At 48.4% G+C, this 17639-nt stretch overlaps 1 protein-coding gene across 1 annotated transcript; it reads left to right on the forward strand.

The window, feature by feature from the left end:
* The first annotated feature begins 4348 nt into the window (after window positions 1-4348).
* RCN1 (reticulocalbin 1) lies at window positions 4349-17244 on the forward strand. The gene is made up of 6 exons (XM_027979591.2): window positions 4349-4904; window positions 9364-9557; window positions 10545-10723; window positions 12382-12442; window positions 15008-15207; window positions 16069-17244. Exons 1-6 carry the CDS (start codon window positions 4651-4653, stop codon window positions 16174-16176), a joined length of 996 nt encoding a protein of 331 aa, XP_027835392.1. The 5' UTR covers window positions 4349-4650; the 3' UTR covers window positions 16177-17244.
* Window positions 17245-17639: the final 395 nt, after the last annotated feature.

The raw sequence follows: 17639 nt of genomic DNA on the forward strand, positions 1-17639 counted from the left end.
AACCAACAATAATGGTCCCCAGACTCAAGGTGAATCTGTCTTATGGGGATCAACTTGTGGCGAAAGGCAATACAGGTGCTGGTCCTTGGAGTTAGCACATAAACATGAATCATATGTGGTCCTTCCTCTCAAGGAATTCAGAATTAGGGAAGACAAAGAAGGCAAATTTCTTAACCCAATGCAGACTGTAAAAAGTGTTATGTGTGAGAGACAAAGGTTCTGGGCATATTTAGAAAGGAGTAATAAATTCTGACTGGAGGTAAAAGGGAAAATCTCAAGGGAAAGATGACATTTGAGTTGAGCCTTGAAGAATGTGTGCAATTTTGAGCAGAGAAGTAGAAAAAGGTAGAATGCTCAAGGTGCTTTTAAACCTGAAAGCAGTTAATCATGATTGCTCCTAGTAGACACAGCCATCAACTTGCTCTTCCCTGCCAACAGAACTCTAACCACGTGGTTCACAGGAAGCTACATATCTTCCATCCCCAGGAAGTGAATCATGATTTGCCTAAATCAGCCCTGGAAATTCCAGTCCCCTTGCCTGTCACTGGATCCGGCATAGGCCTGTGACACACTTCTGGCCAATGAGATGTGAAGGGATGTCTGCTGGAAAAATCTTCTTCCCAATAAAGAGAGGTAACACTTTTCCCCCCCATGCCTCTCAGAGAAAAAAACAAAACAGAAAACCTGGTTCCTTACCGATGTCATCAAACCACTTGAATGAAACACTCTGAAATTGATCTAACAGACTTTTTGTTCCATAGATGACAAGGTTTTCCTATTGTTTTAATAACTTCTGGCTGGATTTTGTTGTTTTGATGACATTATTTGCAGCCAGAAATAGCAGATCAGCATACCAGCTCACATTTTTGAAATTTGCTTTTCCTTTCCACTGGTACAACCTGCTGTTAAATGTCACTCCCCTTGCTTCTGGTTCCTTTGCCTCATCAAGAATAAAGATTAAAAATGACAGCACACTTAGCCAATATGTGCACATAGGAAGAAATAGAAGGCAATTTTTAAGATGAAAGAAAGCAATTACACAGTGAAATATCTTGACTATTTAATATCATCACTTACTCCTGACTCTCTGGTTGGGAGGACTTAACCCTCATAGGATAGTAGAGGGATGAAAATATAAAAGAAGAGAATGTAGGGGACTTCCCTGGTGGTCCAGTAGTTAAGAATCTGTCTTGCAATGCAGGCGACCATGGGTTCAATCCCTGGTCGAGGAACTAAGATCCCACAAGCCATGAAGTAACTAAGCCTGTGTGTCCCAACTACCGAACCAATATGTCACAACTAAAGAGTCTGTGCACTGGAGTAAAAAATCCCCCATGATGCAACTAAGACCCTATGCAGCCAAATAAATACATAATAAATAGATACCAAACAGAGAGAGAATGTAGGCAAGCTCAGGGGAAATGATGTAAACTTCCCCCTGCACAGCAGTGCTGGAATTCTCTTGTGATTCCCATGGGAGCCAAGACTACCTCTGGAACAATCTAACTGTTGGAAACTACTAGCGTCTGGCAGGAAACCAACTAGAATGGGGGCAAAGGATGTGCAATTCTCAATCCCTGGGGTCAGGGCCTGCCGCTGGCAATGCTGCAAACAAGTAAAGACTGTCTCCAGTCTCCACCCACTTTCTCATTTCCTCCTTCCTTACTGTGGTGTTGGAGAAGACTCTTGAGATCCCTTGGACAGCAAGGAGATCCAACCAGTCCATTCTAAAGGAGATCAGCCCTGAATATTCATTGGAAGGACTGATGTTGAAGCTGAAACTCCAATACTTTGGCCACCTGATGTGAAGAACTAACTCATTTGAAATGATCCTGATGCTGGGAAAGATTGAAGGCTGGAGGAAAAGGGGATGACAGAGGATGAGGTGGCTGGATGGCATCACCAACTCAATGGACATGAGTTTGAGTAAACTCTGGGAGTTGGTGATGGACAAGGAGGCCTGGCGTGCTGCAGTTCATGGTGTTGCAGAGTCAGAAAAGACTGAGCGACTGAACTCAACTGAACTATCCTTCTCTTTCTTTAGCTCTGATCTTTTTCCTGTGCTTCCTCCCAATCCTCCTCTTGGCCCGCCTCCACCCCCCAACCCCCCCACCCCCCACCCCACTCAACAAATCTCATCTTGCCTGTCCCAGGAGCACAGAAGGTACTAAGTTACCTACCTCAGGGGCCATGCCTTTTCATTGGGAGCTCTTACAAACCCAAAGTAATGCTTCTCTATTGTTTGAAATCCTAACCTCTGGACAGGCAGTGGGGGACTCACTACTCAAGCACAGCACTTTCTGTCTCATGCAAAGGCAGTGCTGGTGGGGTGAGGCACCAAAGAATATGTCCCACTGCCAGGGCTCTCTTCCAGCTGATGGGAGGTACAGGATCACAGGGACATCTCCTCAAGTTCTGCTGCTGTCAATTCACACAAGACCTTATCCTCTCATATATTCAGACCCCTACTGTCTGGCTTATCCCTCTCACCTTCTGTCCCTGTTTAAATGTCCCTTCTTCCAGAAGGCCTTCCCTAATCCATCCACTCCACGATAGTCCATGATACTGAGTACCTACCTTCCTAACTTGTCATGCTGATTTGCAATCTGTGGCTACTCAGTAAATCAGTACCCAGCCTAGGCCTGACTGCTCAGTATATTGAATGAATGATTAAGTGGGTGAATGAATATTTGTTCACATACACTACAGTTCTACAGAAACCATGACTGTCATGTTCCCCTTTTGTATCGTCAGCAGCCAGTCCAGGGCTTAGGTCATGGAGGGCACACAATCATTATTCACTAACCGATTGAAAGAAGCCTTCAGAAGATGGGTACTTGGATCTATACTGTTGTTGGTAATGTCCTGACATCCTTATTGTAAGAGAAAGAAACACAGCCCAGTGGACTCTAGAGAATCAGGGATGGGGGACAGAGCAAGGTGGTGGAAAAGCTCTGGGAGTACAGCTGTCCCAGGCAGCGGGAGGTGAGAATGGGGGGTGGGGGTCCTCTTCAACCACAAGTAAGTTTAGTTTCCTAGGGATTCTTAACCTGAGGCACACAAGTGGGGCTTCCAAAGAGCCATGCATCCTCTTTCACTTCAATCAAACATTCAAGCCAGCAGCTCTAGGTACATTTTTTTGCAAGAAGGTCCACAGTTTCCAATGAGTTTCAAAAGGCTGTGACACACGAAGAATTATTGGTCTACCTGAACTGTCCAGTATGATAGTCACTAGCCACGTGTGACTATTTAAATTTCAATTTAAGTTCAACTATCAATGCCTCAGTTACACTAGCTACGGGTCTGGTGTGTTCACCAAAGGAAGTAACTGAAAGTCGCTCAGTGGTGTCCAACTCTTTGCGACCCCATGGACTGTAGCCTGCCAGGCTCCTCTGTCCATGGGATTCTCCAGGTAACAACACTGGAGTGGATAGCCGGTCCCTTCTCTCAAGGAACTTCCTAACCCAGGGATCGAATCCAGGTCTCCCGCATTGCAGGCAGATTCTTTACTGAGTAACCACTAGCCACTCCCTATTGGGCAGCCCAGATACAGAACGTTTTCATCACTACACATAGTGATGAAAAGATACAGATAAGATTTGTTCAAGACACCGGTACTGTTGTAAAGTGAGTTGCCATCCTTTAGAAATGAAAGCGGACATCCAAGATCCTGATTCTGTTGAGATCTGCTTGGGGCCTGCACTTCCCGCTGGCAGCGGGAGTGCACAGGGCTGCTCAAGGTAGATGGTCCCACACCATGTTGAAGTCATCTGTCTGGCCCTCCTCCTGCACCAGGTTTGTGACCCTGGTTTCCAGAAGACCTTGCCCACCCGGGTCTCCTTCCAGTCTCTTGAATCTGTAACCAGACTCCCAAGTTTGGTTAGGAGAGTAAAAGTCGCTCAGTCCTGTCTGACTCTTTGCGACCCCATGGACTATACAGTCCTTGGAATTCTCCAGGCCAGAATACTGGAGTGGGTTGCCATTCCCTTCTCTAGGGCATCTTCCCAACCCGGGGATTGAACCCAGGTCTCCTGCATTGCAGGAGGATTCTTTACCATCTGAGCCACCAGGGAACCCCAAGTTTGGGTAAGTGGGGTTGAGTTTGTTTTAAGAGCACATCTTGAGGCGGGGTCTAGGGCTGAGTTGGAAGTTGGGGCGGGGGCGGGGGGCAGCGCCTCCCTCCTCTCAGTTCTCCGGAACTGGAAAAAGAGAGAGGGAGTTTTACCCCGAACATCTGTTGCTCGACAAAGAACTTCCCGGTCTTCTTAGGAGCCCTCCAGTCTCCGGCCCAGTCCGCCTGGGCCCGCCCCTCGCGACGAGATCGCGGGGAGGGGCCGAGGCGAAACCCGAGTCCCGCGCCCACCACCCCGGCGGGCGACGTGGCTCCGCGGCTCCGGCCTCCCCCCGCAGCCCGGCGGCCAATGGGCGCGTGAAGGGGCCGTCCGGCGCTCCCCTGCCCGCCGCCCGGGGCGCGCCCCTCCGCTCTGGCACGGGGCGGGCGCTGGCCGAGGGGCCGGCCCGTCCCCTCCCTCCCGGCGCCGGCCCTGGCCCCAGCCCCGCCGCCGCCGCGCGCGCTCTAAGCCCCCATTCCCGAGCCGCCGCTCGTCGCTCGCTCGGAGCCTTCCCGCGGGCCGCGCTCTCCTCCGGACGATGGCGCGCGGCGGCCGCGGTCGCCACCTGGGGCTGGCCCTGGGGCTGCTGCTGGCGCTGCTGCTGGCGCCTCCGGCGCTGCGGGCCAAGCCCACCGTGCGCAAGGAGCGCGTGGTGCGGCCCGACTCGGACCTGGGCGAGCGGCCGGCCGAGGACAACCAGAGCTTCCAGTACGACCACGAGGCCTTCCTGGGCAAGGAGGACTCCAAGACCTTCGACCAGCTCACCTCGGAGGAGAGCAAGGAGAGGCTGGGGTGAGGCCGCGCTCGGGGACGCCGCAGGTGCCGGCGGGGCCCCTCGGGCCCGAGCCGCGCTGGCCACCGGCCGCAAAGCGAAAGCGAAATCAGGCGCCGGGACCCGAGGGCGTGGGCCGGGCGGGCCGGGCGGCGGGGCTGAAGCAAAGTTTGCCCGCGGGCGCCGGAACCTTGCATGCCGATCGCCGCCCCGGGCCGGGGTGGCTTCCCGCGGGGAGGCGAGAACGTGGCAGCGGTCTCCGGAGCCAGGACGGCCAGGGCCCGCCCCCTCCCCCGGGTTGCATCAGAAGGGAGGGGAGGGAGCGTACAAAAGAAGAATTTGTCCACGGTGGCCTTTTAGTGATAGGAGTTCTTCCCCCACCCTCCTGGTTTCTCTCTTCTCCCATTCCAAGTGGGGAGGCAGGAGACACTGCTAAGGTCTCAAGGATGATCGTTAATGGATCAAAAAGGAAGGGGCAGGCGGAGGCTTGATTCCTGGACCGTGTCCCAGGGCTGGGACTGAGGTGTTCTTGTCTTCTGCTCAGTCGCCCCCATATCTGAAGAAGGGAGTATAAGAATCCTGCTGTTAAGAAGGGAGGGGCAGTAGGAGATAGGGATGGAGGGGTGGGAATGGAAACTGGTCCCTTCGTTTCTGTCTCCAGCATCTTCTATTGGCAGCCGAGGGCAAAAGGCTGGAGGGGGGTGCGGTGGCAGGTTGTGAATTTCACCCTTGAAGGCAGCTGAGTCAGGAACCAAGCCTGGGCAACGAAACGTGGGTACATCTCAGTGCACCCGCAGCACAGGCCCTGGAGAGACACTTGGGCGCCGTCAGAGGTTCTCTGGAAACCCTTCCACAGAGGAGTCTACATCCAGCCTGAGCCCAGATGGAGACCTGGCTGGGGAGGGTCCCAAGAGCCCTGCCTACTGGGCACCAGGCCTCCAGGAATCTGCTTCCCAGGGGTGGAGGGTCTTTCTGCTCTGCTACAGGGAAAAAGAACACAGCCGTCCCTGTGCGGATGGGGCCACCAAAGGCCAGTGTGATTGGACAGACTGTGAGGCTAAATTACACCTATTGTGTAGGTGCACCATCTGCCTGCGCTGATAGAAAGGATCTTTGAACTTCAAAGTCACCTCCTAACAATTACGTTTTATTCTGCAGAGAAGTACTTTCTCTTCTAGTTTGAGCCTTAACAATGGGGGCCATTGATGAGTTCAGTCCATTGTATTGCTTTGAGGCACTTGGAGGCTGATTTATTCAGGGGCCCTGGGTGGCAGCCATTTGTCACCAGTGAGGAGGAGGAGAGGAACTGGAGTAGGGAAATTCTAGTTTAATGTCCTAAAGCTTCTAGTTTAATGCCTTCATCAGGACTAGTAAGCCTAGTGGTGAGAGCAGGACAGTAAGCCTAGTGGTGAGAGCAGGACAAGTAAGCCTAGTGGTGATGCATTTGACCCTTGGATGAAGACTTTTGCTGCATTCATTTACTAATGAAAAAAAAATCTGAAAGACTGCTATGTGCTCAGCAGGGTGTTAGATACCTGACAACTACAAAGATAAAACCTTATGCTTTAGGCCATAAAGTACTTATAATCATATGCAGAGAAGAGAGGTTGGAGCAGATGCTACGCATAATTGCCCCCTAAAGCTTCAGGTTGGAGACTGGGGCTGGAGGTGGGGGATGGGGAGGTTGGGATCTCACCTGACCAGGGCTTGTGGCATGACTCAGAGGTCACCAGGCTTACGAACAGGGGAAGGCATTCCTGAAGAGAGTAGCCTGCTTGCAGACAGTTTTAAAATTTGTTCCTTTGGATTCCGGGTGTTGGGACAGTAAAGGGACGGGGCAGGAGGAGTGGGAGGTAGCAGTGGCAAGGAGGCCAAGGCAGGACAGAGGGACCTTTGTGAGGTGGAGATTAGACATTATCCTGTACACGGTAGAAATTATTATCCCAAAATGCATTAGGAAAGTTGGACTCGCAGCAGGGCAGAGAACGTAACCGAGGCACAGAAGGGGAGGCCGGGGCAGGGGTGGCCGTGAGTGCCTGAATCAGGCACAGTGGGAGAGGGCGAACCCTGAGCCATGTTGGAGGTGGAACTGGCAGTGCTTGCTCTTGGCTCAGCATGGCGGGGGCGGGGAGAGGAGGGAGCAATCTAGAGTGGCATCTGGTCTCTGGCCTGAGCCACTGCAGGGACAGTAGACACACTGCTCACCTACAAAGTAAGTCTGGGCTGGGGCGGGTGGGGCGCGGGTTGGAAGGTTGGAGATGAAGGGTGGGCGTGATATGGGATGGGCTGAGTGTGAGAAGCCATCTTTCTGTCCACAGCTCCAAGTCTGGGCTGCAGGGCGGGGGAGCGTGGCTGGATCCAGGCAGCTTCGTCACCACCGTCTGCGCATAGATTCTGAAAACGTGGCAGATCTAAGGCCCCCAAAGACAAAAAGAAGTAGGGACCCATAGGCTTCAGGCAGTTGCAAATGTGGTGCACAGTCTTAGAAAAAAATATAAATTACTTGCCAACATTTAGCATCGGAGTGACTTCACATACAGACCCTGATTTTTGGTTTCTGTTGATACCCATCGCCTGTTATTCCATGTGGAGGTCATTGTCTGGAGCAGAGCTGGGCAGCCTTGTTTGGCAGCTGGTGGGCGATCCCTGGATGCTTCGCTGGCTTCTTTTTTTTTACATTTTTATTTATTTGGCTGCACTGGGTCTTTGTTGTGGCCTGCGGGATCTTAGTTCCCTGATCAGGGATCAAACTGAGGGTCCCTACTTTGGAAGCTCATCAGAGTCTTAGTCACTGGACACCTGTCACCTGGGACATCCTGCTTTGCTTACTTCTGTTACCTGTTTGTTGAGTTCTCCATCCACCTGTGTTTGGGATTATCGTCCTTAGTGAGGAAAGGTGCACACCGTCTCCTCTAACCCTCCCAACATTCCTTGTGAAATAGGTGTCCAGTTTACAGATGGAGAAACAGAGACTCAAGTCATATGCCCGAGATCACTCAGGACTAGGATCCTGGTGTTCTGATTGTAGCATTTGGTTTATCTGCATCATAGCTGCCTTTTCCCATAGCTCATCTTTGAGATTTTTAAAGAGATAAGTTAGAATGGTTTATGCTTCCAGCAAATATTTATTGAGCTCCTACTATGTGTCAGGCTGAGCTATGTCCTGGATGTTTCTTTGGCATATGTTGGATGCTGTCCTTTCCAAAAAGCAGGTTGTATACTGTCTGATGTCATTTGGTCTTTGCTGGTTTGAGATTCTGCTTCTCAGCTGGCTTTGGATAACTGATGGGCATGTCACCACTGCCAGGACTGGAGCAGTGCCTGGCACATAGTAGGTAGGCTAAACACTTGACAGTATTGAAAGAATTCTGCTGTGTTTGGCTGTCACTTCCTGGAAGCAAGATACTTGAGGTTTAGTCTTGTAGTCTTGAGACCTGTCAAAATTGCAAGGAAGGGACAAGTTCCTGAGAAAGAGGAACTTGGGCTACCCAGGTTCAGGTAGGGGATGGAGACTTAAGTACTAATGAACTCATTTCCATTTCTGATCAAAGAGTACCTAATTAGCCTGTATGACCTCTTTTCAGGTAAATGAACTACTATGGTAAAACTTTCTTAAACACTGGAAGTAGCTTTCAGGAGTTTTTGAAGTTCCTCTCAGGGCTGGCATCCCCAGCGTGGGCCCTCTGGCCTAAGAGATGGACACTGTTGAGGTTCCCAGCTTGACATTTACTCTGCACAGGGGTATGCGGTGCCCTAGTGAAGTCCAGTGGGGAATTTCTGGAACCCGGGCCAGCTGTGAAGCAGGATATGCCAGTGTACATAGTTGCCTTCACCCTAAGAGCAGGAGGTTGAGGTTCCTGCAGCTGCTCGGGTTTCTTGATTAGGTTCCACGATGTCAAGGCCCTTTCATCCCTGACATTTTTTGCTTTGTCTGAGATCTGGTCTCCTGCTTTAAGTTTCAAGTCTTTGAATCCAAAGTGGTGAGATAAAGGAAAATAAAAATCTCACTTATTTTTTGTTGGGTTAGTTAGAAAGCTAGACTCTTCCATCTTGGAATTGGGTTTAGAGCCAGAGGACATGGACTCTGACTCCAGTGGTACCAATTATTCCCTCATACTTTAAAAATGAGGGAGTTAAACTACATCAGGGAAAACTGCTAGGTTTCATCTTACAAATCAGCTCACTCACTTGGCAGTGTCTGTCTGCAGAGCACTGTGTTGTAAAGGATTCTGAGGTCACATCAAGGTCTATGAGGAGAGAACGGCCTGATCCACTAGTGTCTGGTGTTGGCACTGGGTGGGTGGAGAGAGACATATCATTCTTGGAAAACTTAAACTTTAAGGTCCTTTCAAGCATCACCGGGTCATTGATTTTATTTTAGCACTTAAGCATTTTAGATTCTGCAGGTGTTTGATCTCTTTCTGGGTCAGGATCACACAAAGCCTCATGGGTTGTTGTTGTTGTTTTTTTTAACTACAGGAAAATTGTTGATCGAATCGACAGTGATGGAGACGGCTTTGTCACCACTGAGGAGCTGAAAACCTGGATCAAACGGGTGCAGAAAAGGTACATCTATGATAATGTCGCCAAAGTCTGGAAGGATTATGATCGGGACAAAGACGATAAAATTTCCTGGGAAGAATACAAGCAAGCCACCTATGGTTACTACCTAGGTAAGAGGTGCTGCAGGAGCGATTACACAGCTGGGGCCGAAGTAACAAGCTTCTTGTGGGAAATTACTCTCTCATCATATCTACCCACTTCAGGGAGATGTCACAGTCTGCTAAGTAGAACCTGATTAAGTAGAACAGTGTAACATCCTGTTTTGCTTACTAACAACACAATGGGCTGCTTTCTTTGAGTGAACTTGTAGGTGGAAGGGGGTGAGGGTCTACTAAAAAATAAGCTGCTCTCCAGCCTGAGCTTACGATCTCAGAGGCATGTCCAGAGAACAAAGCAGAGAGGAAGCATGTGTGCTGAATTTCAGATAGCAAGGACTGGGTAAATTAGAACAGTCTCAGAAGGCTTCCTGGTGGAGGGTGGTTTAGGAACTGGGCCTTAAAGAATGGATTTGTATCTGGAGAGATGGAGACGAGTTGGGAAGGTGTGTCAGCTGGAGGGACAAAGGTGCAATGATGCCTTCAGCAGTGGGCAAGGTTTGGACATAAGACATGCTTGTTTGGGAGGAATGATGGAGGGGGTGTATGCCCAGCATGGGGTGCAGACATGTTAGATGGCTGCCTAGTAGAGGCCATATGTAACAGGACAAGCCTGAGGAGAACCAAAGACACACCCTCCCAGCTAGATTAAGAGAGGTCTTGAAAGATTTGCAGGAACTTAGATGTCCTAGGTATGAGGGAGCCTTTGTATGTTCTGTGTCAAAGAATATGATGAAAATAGGGTACTACAAAGTGAAGTAGGATATTAATATGGTCTCTAGCCTATGTTTTCCACCACTTGCTCTAATGCCCCTGACAAGCCTTTAGGGCCTGGACTGTAGGGTGGCCTGGAGGGACAGACACTGGAGGCATTCTGAAATAAAATGTTTCAGAAACTCGACACATCAGGACCTTCTGCCCTTCGTATTAAATACCACGGGGCATGATCTGGAGGGGAACTCTTTCCTTGGTAGTATTCATGTTTCTGCGCACATCCTGCAGGAAACCCCACAGAGTTTCAGGATACCTCAGATCATCACACCTTTAAAAAGATGCTGCCACGGGATGAGAGAAGGTTCAAGGCTGCAGACCTCGATAGTGACCAGACAGCCACCCGGGAGGAGTTCACCGCCTTTCTGCATCCTGAGGAGTTTGAGCATATGAAGGAAATTGTGGTTTTGGTAAGATATCCAAAGAGCCTGGACTGGGAAAAGACCAAATCGAAAGCAGCACCAAAACCTTATCCTTTCTTGCAAAGTGAGAATGTTCTTCAGCCCAAGGGGAACTGGACAGGGACTCTGAAGTGGAATATACTGGAATGCCTGTGTACTCAGGAGATGAGTCAGGGGAGGGGAGCTGCTATAACAAGTAGCCCCCAAACCCAGCTATTCAACACAATAACTGAAAATTAGTTCTTGCTTATACTGAGTCCAGGGCAGATGTTCCCCATCAGTGGATCTTTTGGGCGGTTCTCAAGTGCTGGCAGGCCCCCAGGCCATCTCCATCTTGTCCCGTGGCTTTGAGGTCATCCTGTCCAATCCCCTGTATTCATCCAATAGACAGAAGAAGAGAAGGACTGAGGAAAAGGCATGGTATTTCCTGTACTGGCCAGGAAATGACACCTCCCTTCCTTTTACATTCCGTGAGCTCCTACATTTGCCATGGGCTCCTACACTGACAGTTTAGATGTGTGCCCAGAAAGAGCAGATGGGTTTAGTGAGCAACTAGCTTGCCTCATTTGCCAGCTTTGAGGGAACTAGAATAAGACTCAGAAATGGAATGCACTGGACTGTTAAATCATATGGAAACGTAAGATCAGACCATGTCTAGAAAGGGTGCTCCCCTTGGAGTGTATTTGCTTTCCATAGTGTCTTGTCGGGTCCCAAGTGTCTTCATTTTCCTTGACATTAAAGCAAATCCCGATCCCGTTTCCAGGGCAGGCATCCTGAGGCAGTTCCAATTGTTTTGCTGCTGGGAAACAACCAGCCCTGGACTGTTTCCGTTTTCCAGTCTTGGATGGGTTCGCTTATGGATGCTTCATCCTTATGACCACAGTGACCCTGAGGACTGGGCAATGGCTCTAAGAATCATTCCTTTAACACCCAACGTCCACTTAGTGATGGCTAATTTGCCAGAAGACAGTGAAGATGGGAAAGTGGATTATGTGCTTCTGGATTGACTCAGTTCTCAGGTTGGCTGTTTTCTTCAGGATGCCTTTGAGTTTCTGTGACAGTGGACAGTAGACTCATTTAATTAACTTACCCTAGCAAAACAAAAACAAAACCCCTCGTTTAGAGGCCAAATGTACTAAATACACAAAATAATATTGGGTGGCCAAAAAGTTCATTTGGGATTTTCTGTAAGCTCTTACTTACTGGCCACCCAAATGTATTCAAGTCAGATATACTTTTATTTTCCAGTTGTTCACAGTTCCATATTTTCCTGACATCACCTTGGTATTCATGGTCCAGTTAGCAATGGAATCTATCTTGGTGATCATTTTAGTCCAGTGGTTTTCAAGCTGGATTCCTCACAGTACACAGAGACAATTAGGCAGGAGAGTGGAGGTGGTTAGCCTGGCAAGGCTTCATAATAAGAGAACATCTGGGCTTATAGGTGCATTTTCATTTGCAAAGAGTGTTCTGCTTTTAAAATGATAGGCTGGGGGAGGAGGGACAGAAGCCATTGCCTGCTTTTTACGGATCACAAACTAATGCCCAGGGAGGTCAGGAGACGAGCCAGAAGTCCTCAAGCCATAAAAGCCAGACAAAGGAGGACAGTAGTTAGATTTACTGAGAGCACGGAGCTATCTTGCATCTCTTCCCCCTTTGCTTCCTAGGAAACTCTGGAGGACATCGACAAGAATGGGGACGGCTTTGTGGATCAGGATGAGTATATTGGTGAGTGCTGGCCTGGAGCCTTGCTCCTCTGTCCCAGCTGGGCACCAGGCCTCCCCCACCTGTCTGGCTACTTTTCCTCAGACGTCTCCTTTAGCAGCAACTGCAAGTCTGTTGGTGTCACTCCTGTGACTTCCCAGTGAGAAGGACTTGTCACACCAGTCCTCGGGGTGCAGGGTCAATGCAGTGCATTGCAGGCAATACAGTGCCTCAGGGAGGCATTCCTGGTGGAGGCCAGCCATTGACCCCACAGCTCTGAGAGGCGCTCTTCATCACACTGTGGAGTTTCTCCCTTTGCGAGACGGGACTAGCGATCCCAGAGCTGGGGAAGCGGGCTAGTGCGGACAGTCCCAGGACAGACTCTACAGCAGACTGTTCGCCAGCGGGGCCTAGAAATGGAGCAGACAGAGCTGTGGTCAGCAGAACTGTTTACAGGCCCAAGCTGTCTGCAGAAAGGCATTCCTTCTTAGGTAAACCTTTTACAGAATGCATAGTCTCCCCACATACGGCTGTTTTACGCCTCTGGCTTTTGGTCTTTCATTGGGAGTACTGTTCCCAGCTTTTTGTCCTGAAGGGTTCCACTTGAGCAACATCCAGAACTGTGTTTGCAGGTGACCGAGCCCTGGTCAAAGGAGGCTCCAGTTAAGCCCCCAGGTCAGAAGCCACTGCTCCTGGTTAGAGCCCTTCCCAGGAGCCCTTCCAGCCTGAGGGACTGAAGGAGGCGGCACAGAAATATTTTCATTTGATCCTCAGCGGTTGCTGCTTGGGAGGTTTGGCACATGCCCCCAGCTGCAGGCCACCTTTTCAGGATAGCTCTTCTCTTCCCAAGTGTCAGTAAAGTAAAAGCTGGAAAATCGTTTGAGGGGTGGGATGGATATAACTTTTGTGCAGATAGATATTTAATAGAGGCAGTCAGTTATCTTGAATAAAAGCAGCACCCACGTTGCCATCAGTCTCCAGTTCGTGCTTAACTGTGCCCTCCCAAACACAAGAACAAGTACCTGCTGTAAAGAAGAGCAGAGTTTCTAAGAGCCATTTGGAATTACATTTGGTCTGAAGCAGCAGACGCTGTTCTCCTGTCTGTCGTGACGGCAGCTCTCGCCTCAGTAACTGAAGCCATCTCGGTGGCATTCCCCCTGTAGAACAATCGGTGCTGACAGCCCCGTCGCCAGAGTGCACAGTGCTTCCTGTCTCACGCCTGGTGCACACGCGTGTGAGCCCCGCACACCCAGTGGTGAGGGAATTCGACTTGAAGGGAAGGCAGGGTGATTAAGATGGTGCAGCTCTCCTGATTTCAAGTGTGTGCTCTCCTTCACTCTCTTCCTGATCCGCATTGAAAAGATGCATGGTGGGGGGCAAAACTCTTGAGTGACTTTGCCTAAAAGAAACATTTTTTTTTTGCACCGGACACTGGCAGAGAGGCTGATGGGGGCATTGTTCTTGAAAACAGAATTCTGAGCAACTTGCTGTCGGAGACCAGGTGCCTGGTCTAGCAAGCTACTTCCTTTAGGGAGGAGCCTTCCCTACAGGCAGGGACAATCGGTGACATGGTACAGTGGGGAGAACGCTGGAATTAAGAGTCCTGGCTTCTCCACTTACTAGCTCTGTGATCCTGTGGGAGTCATGTAATCATTCCATATAAGCCTATAAGCCTCAGTCTCCTCATCTGTAAAACGGGAAGGCACAGCACCCATTTTTCCAGGATGGTGTGAGTCTACTTGTAGCTGAACCCAACCAGGGTCTCACCTCTCTTTTTCCTTCATTCACTATCTACTGTCTCTACCACCTGACCTTTCCAAGCTGTTTCCATCAAAGAGAAATTGCCCACAAGGTATCTTTCTTTTCCTAGAAAATCTAATAGCTTAACAAACAGTAGATAAGCTTTGCCTTTTTCCTTTTCCCTGCCATTTTGTAAAACAAGGTTATTGATCTGTCTTATAAAATTGCTTTAAGGGCAAGCAAAATATATGTGAAAGCCCTCTGGAAATGATATAAACAGCAACAGTAATAAACACAGTGGTTAAGACTGTGGGTTGGAAGCAAGAGTGCTCGTGTTCCTGTATAGTCAAGTACATTCTTATGCTAGCTGTGGGTTCTCCTTGGGTTAAGGCTGTGCCTCAGTGTTCTCATCTATAAAGTGGGAACAACACCACCTACTTAATAGGATTATACTGAAAACTCAAATTTTAAAAAGTATGCATTCTGTACAGCATCTGGACTATAGAAAGTGCTGGTATTGGTCATTATTATTAGTTTTCACCTGTATAGTTCCAGCCTGGGTTGTAGAGGGCTTGACCTTGATAATAACCTTTTGAATAATAAATTACTGTCTCCACTTTAGACAAGGCACTGGACTAAGTCAAAGGTCAGAATTCACCTTCTGGCTTCCAAGCACTGTTCTTTCTCTTCCACTCACTGGCCCTTAGAGTGGATAAATCATTGTATTCTTTGTCCAAGAGGTGATTGTCCCCTAGGTATCTGCTTAGGTCTCTTGACTGCTGGAGGTCAGGTTTTCTTAGATTTACCTTCCCACTGGTCTTCTTAACCAAGAACAGCCTTCCCTTCTAGCTGATATGTTTTCCCACGAGGAAAGTGGCCCTGAGCCAGACTGGGTGCTGTCAGAACGGGAGCAGTTTAATGAATTCCGGGATCTGAACAAGGACGGGAAGCTGGACAAAGATGAGATTCGTCACTGGATCCTCCCCCAAGACTACGACCACGCGCAGGCCGAGGCCAGGCACCTGGTGTACGAGTCAGACAAAAACAAGGTATTTCGCAGTCTTCTGGAACCGTTCCTTGAAGGGAGACAGTTTACAGAAGATTGGTTCTGTTTGCTTCTTTGATGTTTGCCTTGGCCCGTGCGGCTGTGCCCTTATTGGCCTCTCTCATTCCTGCCCTACATCTGAGACCTGTGAACTTGGCGGACATCGCGATAACCCGCAGTGAGCTCATTAGGCCAGATGTTCCTGTTCCTAGAGAGCCTGTTGTGGGTTGCACTTGGGTTCACTGACATCTCCTAGGATCGCAGAGCCGGTCACTTTGTTGGCTGTAGGCAGGCATGGATCTAAGAGGTATGCCCTGCATCACCCTAGGACCAGCTTTTCATAAATCCATTCACTCCTTCAGCAGACTCTCATCAGACATCTGCCGCATGTGAGGCAGAAGGGATCCCATCACAAGAAGGCCAGCTTCCTGTGCGGCTCCAGTGCCAACATCCACTGGTCAATATGCAAATATAAGATGTGGAAAGAGGTCCTGCCTCTTCCTATTTTGATCATTGCTCTGAATTCTCGGGAGACAGTCAGGTTCTGCAGTCAGGCCATAAAAGGGAAGTGGAATTCTTCAGGGCCTGTTTTGGGAATGCCAGCACTGCATGTAGACATAACCAGACTCTGGCTTCTGAATTCCTTGAGGACTTTTCCGATATATTTCAGCACAGTGTTTATAGCAGGAAGCTGTTCCATTTAGGGTTTTGCAGAGCAGTGATGGTAGATGAAAGAGGCACCCAGCAGTTTCTTAATTATGAATTGTAATATTTTAAATGTTGCAGATCAATGAAATGACATGAGTGTCAGGCTGAGCTATTTACTCAGGGTTTCTGTGACAAAGCGCTTTCTTCTCTCCTCTAGGATGAAAAGCTCACTAAAGAGGAGATCTTAGACAACTGGAACATGTTTGTTGGAAGCCAAGCTACCAATTATGGGGAAGACCTCACCAAAAACCACGATGAGCTCTGATGCACACTCAGCGTAACATGACAGACTGCATAATAGCCTTTCTTTTATTGTCCTGGATGGTTGCTATAGTTGTCTCACTTACAGCAGTTATGTCTCCACAGAAAGCAAATTTATCACCTCAGATTGGGGTTAAAATTGTTTTTTACTCAATATTTGCTGGAAAATACTCACCACTATTCTTTGAGTAACATTTCTCTTCAAGCACATTAAAATCTTGGTAAATTGCAATGCTCTATGGGGATACATTACTAAAACATGACTTTTTAGCTTTTTCCGTGAAATTTGAACTAAAGAAGAATGAAATTTGAAAAGCCCTATTATTCAGAAGTTGGGTAGGTGGGGAGAGGGCAGTATATGGAGTGACTGCTGTGCATTTTAACTGCAGATTTTTTTCCATTTGCCACCGTTAATAGTTGGTAAGGGAAAATTCTGATTAAGCTTCAGTGGTATCTCTTCCTACACAGGCTTCTTTCAGAGCAAGGCTGATTATTCAAATTCTTCCTTCTTGATGTACTCTGAGCTGTTACTGTAAATGGCATATAAACCTCTGTGCATTTTTCTGTATGAACCTGCTAATGTGCACAACGGATCCACCCATCTTTGTTTTTTGTCTTTTTTGTTTTTTTACAATAAGAAGCAATTAAGAAAGATAATGTGAAAAAGAAAGGAATTTTAAAGGTAGGGAGAAAAGATGAATGTCAGGCATTTGAAGAACTATAGGAAAATGGTAAATACTTTATTATACTTGAGAAATTCTTCTTGACATGTAAATGAAGTAGATCTGAACTTTGAAAAAGTGACTAGAAATCCAATCCATTTCCTTGCTGACCTCTGACAGGAATAGAGAGTGGGGTCCTAGGGAAGCCTGCCTAGTGGAGCTCTGGAACCCATCTCTTCCAGTCTGGTGAATCCACAGCCTTCCAACCTGCCCTGGGACCACTTACACCATGGAGTTGACAAAGTAGTGTTCCAAGCCACTGGCTAAACTGGAAGAAAGAACTTTTACAGGTTGAAATTCCACCTTATAAGTAGAAAGTAAATGAATAAAGGATCCCTCTGAGGATTTTCTATTGTGTCCTGTGGTGTTTGACTTCACACGTACCATCTATGACATTATTGTTAAAGAAGTTCTGCATTTAAAAAAGCCAACTACTAGAATGTTCAGGACATACTCATATTTACTTATTTAATATATACTTCTCTATGATAATTAGAGAAACTACAGATCATCTTAACTGTAAGGCCTTTTCAGAGACAAGTTTCAGCTGGAAGGAAATCTAGGCTTCTTACAAAGGCTTGTTGTTCAGTCACCAAGTCGTGCCTGATGACTCTTGACCACCCCATGAACTGCAGCATGCCAGGCTTCCCTGTCCTTCACTATCTCCCAGAGTTTGCCCAAGTTCACGTCCATTGTACTGGTGATGCCATGCAACCATCTCATCCTCTGTTGTCCCCTTCTGCCT

The sequence above is a fragment of the Ovis aries genome, chromosome 15 (assembly GCF_016772045.2).
Source record: "Ovis aries strain OAR_USU_Benz2616 breed Rambouillet chromosome 15, ARS-UI_Ramb_v3.0, whole genome shotgun sequence".
NCBI classification, from domain to species: Eukaryota; Metazoa; Chordata; class Mammalia; order Artiodactyla; family Bovidae; genus Ovis; species Ovis aries.

What these genes read in the sequence shown, in the direction of transcription:
- RCN1 (XM_027979591.2), top strand. Translation starts at nt 4,651, where the DNA reads ATGGCGCGCGGCGGCCGCGGTCGCCACCTGGGGCTGGCCCTGGGGCTG. An exon ending in CACCTATGGTTACTACCTAG is followed by an intron (nt 9,558 to 10,544) that starts GTAAGAGGTGCT and finishes CACATCCTGCAG; the next exon opens with GAAACCCCACAGAGTTTCAG. An exon ending in TGAAGGAAATTGTGGTTTTG is followed by an intron (nt 10,724 to 12,381) that starts GTAAGATATCCA and finishes TTTGCTTCCTAG; the next exon opens with GAAACTCTGGAGGACATCGA.